At 35.9% G+C, this 7,498-nt stretch overlaps 2 protein-coding genes across 8 annotated transcripts in view; one reads left to right on the top strand and one right to left on the bottom strand.

Annotated features, from left to right (window-relative positions):
* The window catches only part of PBLD (phenazine biosynthesis like protein domain containing), a 43,694-nt gene extending 43,461 nt beyond the window's left edge, over nucleotides 1–233 (bottom strand). The window contains exon 1 of one of the 3 annotated variants that reach the window (XM_077778690.1): nucleotides 34–233. The gene's annotated coding sequence lies outside the window, so the exon portion shown is untranslated. The remainder of the gene's footprint in view (nucleotides 1–33) is intronic. The other 2 variants (XM_077778691.1, XM_077778692.1) reach the window with 2 other exon arrangements.
* The window catches only part of HNRNPH3 (heterogeneous nuclear ribonucleoprotein H3), a 44,025-nt gene that overhangs the window by 32,758 nt on the left and 3,769 nt on the right, over nucleotides 1–7,498 (top strand). For 3 of the 5 annotated variants that reach the window (XM_077778684.1, XM_077778688.1, XM_077778689.1), the window contains exons 2-6: nucleotides 4,179–4,313; nucleotides 4,828–4,966; nucleotides 5,484–5,668; nucleotides 6,111–6,197; nucleotides 6,483–6,598. In XM_077778684.1, the coding sequence (XP_077634810.1) occupies nucleotides 4,202–4,313; nucleotides 4,828–4,966; nucleotides 5,484–5,668; nucleotides 6,111–6,197; nucleotides 6,483–6,598 (639 nt within the window). In that variant the 5' untranslated portion in view covers nucleotides 4,179–4,201. Of the gene's footprint in view, nucleotides 1–234; nucleotides 391–4,178; nucleotides 4,314–4,827; nucleotides 4,967–5,483; nucleotides 5,669–6,110; nucleotides 6,198–6,482; nucleotides 6,599–7,498 lie in introns of those variants that run through there. The other 2 variants (XM_077778685.1, XM_077778686.1) reach the window with 2 other exon arrangements.

Below are 7,498 nucleotides of genomic sequence, written 5' to 3'. Positions count from 1 at the left end.
GCTGGGCCTGGCCTCCCACCGCGGCCTCCCTACCTCCGCAGTTTCGGCTGGGCTACCTGGGCTGGCGGGACTGCGAGTGACTTCTGACGCAGATACCCAAGATGAGAGAGGCTGGAGCTGGGGCAGGAAAGCAATGGCGACGAAGGCGCTCAACTCCCAAATCCAGGACAAAGGAGGCAGGCAGACGGCCTCCTTTGTAATTCCGCCGCCCGGTGGCGAAGGTTTTAAAGCCAGGCTTGGCTGCCGGACGGAGAGGTGGGGGGAGGGGGAAGGGTCGTACTCTCCTTAGCTCTCTGGTCTCTAGGGCAGCTAGATAAACGGAAAGTCTCCGGGGAGGAATAAAGGACGCTTAGCCGGCCCTTATATTCCAGATTTGGAACTTCGAAAAGAGTACGTATCGATTTTCCAAAGGGTTTATTTCTTCTCATATTTCTCTTAAACGTAAAGAGTTTGTGGGTGATTGTTTTTGTAAGCAGAAAAGCGGGTGACCTCGAATAGGAATGTGAAATGGACAGTTCCAAATAGATCGTTTGGGTCCAGTGAACTTTCATAACAGCTTTTTGAACTTTTGGGCAGGGGTGGGTGGTTTAGCAATGGTTTTGTGTCGTTTGGCACTGCACTGAGTAGTGATTTAAGTAATAGTTATACTTTTGGAAAACAGTTGTTAAAACAATCAGTGGGGGCATAAATCTGTGTAGGAGTTCAGTCACTCGCTTTTTATATTAAACCTCCAAGGGTTGTATGTTGTGCAGAGAGGCTGTAGAAGTAAAATACGTCAAAATACAGTTAGCATTTATTTTCTTTTGGTAGCTAGGCTTTTTTTTTTTTTTTTAAGTATAGGATCGTGGTGGTATTTTGGCCAAGAAAAGCCGACTCAACAAAAAAAAACCCGTAAGCACAGTCACGTGTTTGGTGTGGTGATTTTTATTTTTATTTTATTTTTTTGGGTCCTTAGAACACAAGATACTAGGTCTGTAGTTTTCACTGCTTACCTAAAAAAGTTGACAGCCAAAGCCTGAGAGTAAAGAGTTCGGGATGATGAATATGAATCCTTATAAGAACTCAATTATCTGCTTTTTTAGCTTTAAAAACAAAACCTTCCTGTTATTGAATACGGTCTGATTTTAGTAGCCTTTGAAAAAGCCCGGAGTTTCCTGTAAAAAGTAGTACATAATAGAACTGCTTTCCTAATTGGATTACCCTAGAAACCTTTTTTTCTGTCCTCTTTCACCTGCATGGTAATCTGGAAATCCATCTGATTACTAATTGCTTTTATATTTTTAATAATCATGGTTGGCTGTTTTGTTTTTTTATCTTGGCACACAAGTGGCTGAGCTGCAGTCGGTGATGGTAAACTTTGTTTTGGAAAAGAACTGTATAATTTTAGGAACTTCATCTTTAGGTTTGAGTGGTGTGTTTACCTTTTCTATTAAGGTAGCAATTACGTACATTAAGGAGCAAACATTTCATTTAATGTCTGTTAGATGCTTAGCTTGTAGGTTGAATTCACATACCATAAATTACACCTATTTAAAATCATAATATGTGGACTTTTGTTACTGGCTTCTTTCACTTAGTATCATGTTTAGGGAATTACTCTCATTCAAAAGTGGCTGCAGTTATCCTAGTTCAACTGCTGGTATTTTTAATTGCTGCTAATACTTGGAAGTCTTAAAACAGAATTGAGATTAGTCCTGAAACTGTTGCAAAGAAAGATGGAGATGGATTATCTTCAATAATTGGTAAACTCTAGATAGTATCTGAGACCGCTTTATTAATGTATTAGAGCAAATTGTTTTTTGTATGCTTTCAGTTTGTCTTGGTTTTGTAAGAATTCGAGGCTCAAATTTTGAGTTTTGAAGGAATAATCAAGCGTGGCTTTTAAAATTGTGTATTCTTCATACATGTAGAGTGGAGAGTTATCCTGTAAAATAGTTTGTTTTCTGAATCTGCTTAAACTTTTCCTCCACTTAAAATTGGCGTTAACAGGTCATTGTGTTCTTTACAGACTTAATATTGTTTTATATAGGTCTTTTTGGTACGGACTGATCCAAAAATCAAAACTAGTATGCTTGCTTATGTTTCTTGGAAAGGGCTAAATTTTATAGTGAAGATAGGTCACTTACCATCTTTTTGTGTTTGTTCCCAAAGGAGTATCTTTATTTTGAAGTAAGAAATGTGCCAAATAATAAAAAGCATCACACCAAGGTCTTTTTACAACACATTAGATTGATTTTACAATGTACCTAAATGTTTCATAAAGGGGTTTTTTGTTTAAGAAAATGGTAGAGATCTTCAAAATGTCTTAACTTTTTCCGCCAACTGATTCAGGGTCTACTTCTTTCAGGACTACTCTAGAACAGTGTTTTTTAGCTAGCTAACAGGTGGTATAGAAAACATTTCCAAAAACCTTCCTTTTTCCTCTGTCTTGGACAAACCCTTCCTTAGGAAGCTTGAAAGCCTAAGCCTCTGTGACTACGATAAAGACTTGTAACTATTTCAAGACTCGGGATAGTTTTCTATCCTTTAAGGTTTTTTAATTTTGTTTGTGGTATATTTCAGTAGTTATACAGGGCCCTTTAAAATCCAGTGACTATCATTGAATGATTACCATGCCACAGACCAAGCATTATAAATGAGTCTTAAAACAGTACATTGAAGTATAGGTACCTGTGCTATCTGTATTTTAGAGTTGAACCATAGAGGTTAAGAAGTTTGCTTAAATCAGCCAGTGAGTGGTAGCATAGGGATTCAGAACCAGAGTGGTTTTTTTGTTTGTTTTTAATTCATATCTGGTATTCACATGCATAAAGTCAGCTGTCATGTCTGATTTAAAAAATAAAATTCGAAATCTTCCCACTTTGGTTTCTGTGTCTAGAGTGCCTCCCAAGATTTTTAAAACCACAAAACAAGTCTCAAAGGTTATTTTACATGTAGAGGTATTTGATTAATAACCACATTTGGAAAATTTGTCCATTAGCTTTTCGTAAATGCACCAATTCTAGCAACAACAACAAAAAATACTCTTTGCAGATGCTACTTCTCACGGTTGCACTGATAATTAGATGGTGTGAAATTAAGTATTAGTGAACTCTGTTATGAAATATCTTCAAGCATAAAGGAATCAAGTGAACAAATTGTTTTGTTTACAGGGGAGGAGGTGGTCAGGGAAAGGTTTGAAATACTCAGGTGAGTAGGATTCCTACAGCTGCTTAGTGAAATTTGTAAGGTCTGGTAAGTTTCTGCAGCTGAAGGACTTCTGCATTAGCCTCTTTAAAATGTCTAAAGGATGGTGGTCTCTTGGGAAGGGAGCTGGGTGTGGATGGGTTCTTTTTGGAAAGCTAGGAGGGCTGCTTCTCACTGTACCCTAAAATAAACATGAATGTGTTGCTTTTTTAAATTTATGCTTGAAAGTAAAGCAGTGAGTAAACTGGTGGTTAGTGTACTTCCAATAAATTCCAAACAGGTAGCTTCAAAAAACAGGCACTGTTGGAAGGCCTTTTGAGGCCTTTTAGTTGAAGTGACCTTTTACTCCAATTTAAAAACTCAACCTAATTAACTGGAGTCATTTTAAAACTTGCTTTTTGAGAAGTAGATTTACTCAAAATAGAGATAGGAATTTTCCCTTCTTCAAAAGCAATTTGATGGGGTCAGAAATAAAGTGCATCTAAAAAGTTAAGAACTTTGTAATGCCATTTTTCTAATATCAAAAGTACTTCTTGACCTTTTGACTCTTGCTGTGGATGGTGGAGGTATATGCAGCTTTTTGAGTAATAAGCTTTAAAGAATTTGTATAGTGATTCAAATGAATAATAAAGCCTGAAAAAATGTTAATGAAAATTTGAGAAATGAGGAAAAGGCTAGAGTTGACAATAAGATGACAGGAAATGAATTTGAAGACTAATCTGAAATTGTGTAAGTTTTCTTAAGATTGACCATTATATAATATTTGGTCCTTAAAAATTCAGTACTTATCTGGGGGATCAGGTTTCACTCACTTTTCCCAGTCTTTTTGCCAACCCCAAAATGGGAAGGTGTTTTGCCTTTGTATTTTGGCATTGTCAACAAGCCAAATGTTACATTTCCTGTTATACACCACTGAGTGGTGTTTTCTTCAGTACCTATAGCAAGAGTATATTTTGATTGACTGCTTTTATGTGCTTGTTTATTTTTTATAGCATTTAAATCAAACGTTATTGAGATGGATTGGGTTATGAAACATAATGGTCCAAATGACGCTAGTGATGGGACAGTACGACTTCGTGGACTGCCATTTGGTTGCAGCAAAGAGGAAATAGTTCAGTTCTTTCAAGGTACCTCTAGTATTAGTCAAAGTTTAGTAGTATTTTAATTATTTTTATTATATTACTCAGTTTTTAATTTGTAAAACCCATTTGTTTTGGGGTCTTTTTGAGTATATCTTGGTTAATGTATTATGTCATGAAATATGCTCCAGTTAATATTCGATACAGAATGTGTAGAATATGTAAAACCAAGCTAATGTGCAATAAACTTAATTGAGAGTAATTATGTGTGATGAAATGAACCATGAATTATATGGAGCATAAATTTGATTTGGCTTTGTTAATGTAATGTAGGTGAGCTTTTAGTGTGTGTAATTTAAAAAGACACTGGTTGCAAAAAAATCTGTAAGCCAATAATATATGGAAAAAAAATCTTCCGCTTGTATTATGGGGTGATGGGAAACTTAAGTTTTTTTGTTTGTTTTGTTTTGTTTAGACTTGTTTTAAATATTTGATTCAGATGGGAATGTTTCAGCCTTTAACACTGTTCCCCTTGATGGGGTTATTTGTCCTTGGGTTAAAGGGTTGGAAATCGTGCCAAATGGGATAACATTGACGATGGACTACCAGGGGAGAAGCACAGGGGAGGCCTTCGTGCAGTTTGCTTCAAAGGAGATAGCAGAAAATGCTCTGGGGAAACACAAGGAAAGAATAGGGCACAGGTGGGGATGGAGAGTTTGGGATGGTGTTAAATTTTTATTTTTGGGGGTTGTGGGTCACTATTGCTTAAATGGGGGGGTTACAATAACATTTTTCTGGGGTAGTTTAAAAGAATTGATAATTATCTAAATTTAACTTGGAAACTACAGATTTGGGTGGGGAATTAATGCTAATAGTTTGCTTAAATTAAAATTAGATTGTTTCCATTTCTCTATAGGATGTTGTTGATAAATGCTTTTTTATAATCATCTATTTTCTCTAAACACTTATGTACTAAAGGAAACAAGCTAAAATTATTTATTACATGAATTGTTTTCAAATGATTAATTTATCTATGTAAAACTTAAATATTAATTATTTAAGTTTGTAGGTGTAAAAATGTTAATTTATGGTGTATTTAGGCAATTTAAATTGGGTTATGTATCTAGATGTAGAAAAACTTACTGCATTTTTGCCCAGTACCTTATTTATTCTAATACATTTACGCTAAAACCTGTACCTTAAAACGTTTTTAAATAGGTATATTGAGATCTTCAGAAGTAGCAGGAGTGAAATCAAAGGATTTTATGATCCACCAAGAAGATTGCTGGGCCAGCGACCGGGACCATATGATAGACCGATAGGAGGAAGAGGGGGTTATTATGGAGCTGGGCGTGGAAGTATGTATGACAGAATGCGACGAGGAGGTGATGGATATGATGGTGGTATGTGTATCTAATGAACAAAGGTTCTGTTGTCATTTTCTTAATGTTCCTGACATTTTGTCAAGAAATATAGAAATGGCAGTAATTTCAGTACCTACTGGGTTTTAAAACCTGTTCATGAAAATATGAATTCCCGTGGCCAGCTATGGGATTTGATTGATGCACATATTGGCACCTACATAACTTAATACAGAGATTAAAATAAAGATTTTGGCATATTTTGACATTTTCTATTTCACATCAGGATGAAAGTTCATTTGATGTCTAAATGTATCCTTTTGAGATTTTATTTCCACCAAATATTAACTGCTTTTTTTCACATGCACTAAGTTGGGAGTTGTAAACTTGTAATAATCAAACTGCTTATCACAGAATGTATCTATAAATTGGATTTGTAAAATTTATCTCTTAAAAGTGTATTCGTGTATTTCTCATTATACAGGTTATGGAGGTTTTGATGACTATGGTGGCTATAATAATTATGGCTATGGAAATGATGGCTTTGATGACAGAATGAGAGATGGAAGAGGTAAATATTAAAGACATTTGTTTTTAGGTGCATATTAGTATTTTAAAACCATTTAGTGGTTTAATATAGGTTAAGTGATTTGTATAAAAATAGGCATATTTCAGTGCATCCATACATGGGGCTTTATACGGATGTATACTTATAGTATTTGGTGTTTAGAATAACTGTGAGTGTTAAGATTTCATGGATGTCAAAAGTATAAATAGGAAAAGTTATGTATAGAGAACAAGTGTTTTGTCGAAAGGCTTTCCATGTATCGTTCATAATCTTTGGAAATTCTGTTAGGTATGGGAGGACATGGCTATGGTGGAGCTGGTGATGCAAGTTCAGGATTTCATGGTGGTCATTTTGTACATATGAGAGGATTGCCTTTCCGTGCAACTGAAAATGACATTGCTAATGTGAGTAATTTTAGTAATTAATAGTTTTGTCCTGGTATCTAATTTTGAAGCATTCTTAAATGTTCGTTTTTATAGTTTTAATGTCAAGATCTCTAAGTTAAATGATATATATCCTTATCATTGATGAGTATTTTTTTGTCCATTGTATACTGACCTACCTAGGATTTAAGCAAGTAAAAAGTTGTATTCAGGAAGTCCAGTTAAGAATTTAGTGAAGGGACACCTAGACAGCTTAGTCGGTTGAGCATCCAACTCTTGATTTTGCCCCAGGTCATGATCTCAGAGTTTCAGGGGTTTGAGCCCCATATCAGGATCTGTGCTGACCATGCACATCCTGTTTAGGATTCTCCCTCTCTGCTCCTCTTTCCTTTGTGCTCTGTCTCTCTCAAATAAGTAAACTTAAAAAAAAAAAAAAAAAAAAAAAAGAGGGAAAAGAGTTTTCAGTATAGAGATGACTGAAATATTACTGCCTTTGTGTCAGGTTTTGAAAGTGGAAATATGTAACAAGTCAAAGTTGAATTACTTGGTTTGACTTTCTGGCTATATCGTTATAGAAACAGGAGCTGTGAAAAAAAAATGGGTGTAGATGCTGTTGCTGATTGGAAACTGGTTGATTTCAAATTGTTTAGAGAAACTGCAAACTTCAGCCCAGGTGCATCTAGTCACATCCATTCTTACCTCTTGAGTAGTAGGGGAAAAGGTCCAGTGGCCTTTACAAAGTCAAGACTATTTACTCTCTAGCTCTGAAACAGTTAGCTGTAGATCTTACTGGGAACCGATGACCTTAGTATCTTTTAGGATTGCTTCAACCTAGTTAACTTTTAATTAGAACTAAGTGGGGGTGCCTGGGTCGCTCAGTCGGTTGAGCGTCCGGCTTCAGCTCAGGTCATGATCTCGCAG

This window comes from Crocuta crocuta, unplaced genomic scaffold (assembly GCF_008692635.1).
Source record: "Crocuta crocuta isolate KB4526 unplaced genomic scaffold, BGI_CrCroc_1.0 scaffold167, whole genome shotgun sequence".
Taxonomy (NCBI): Eukaryota; Metazoa; Chordata; class Mammalia; order Carnivora; family Hyaenidae; genus Crocuta; species Crocuta crocuta.
The sequence above is the reverse complement of the archived record's forward strand: the minus strand, read 5'-3'. Positions and strand labels throughout refer to the sequence as shown.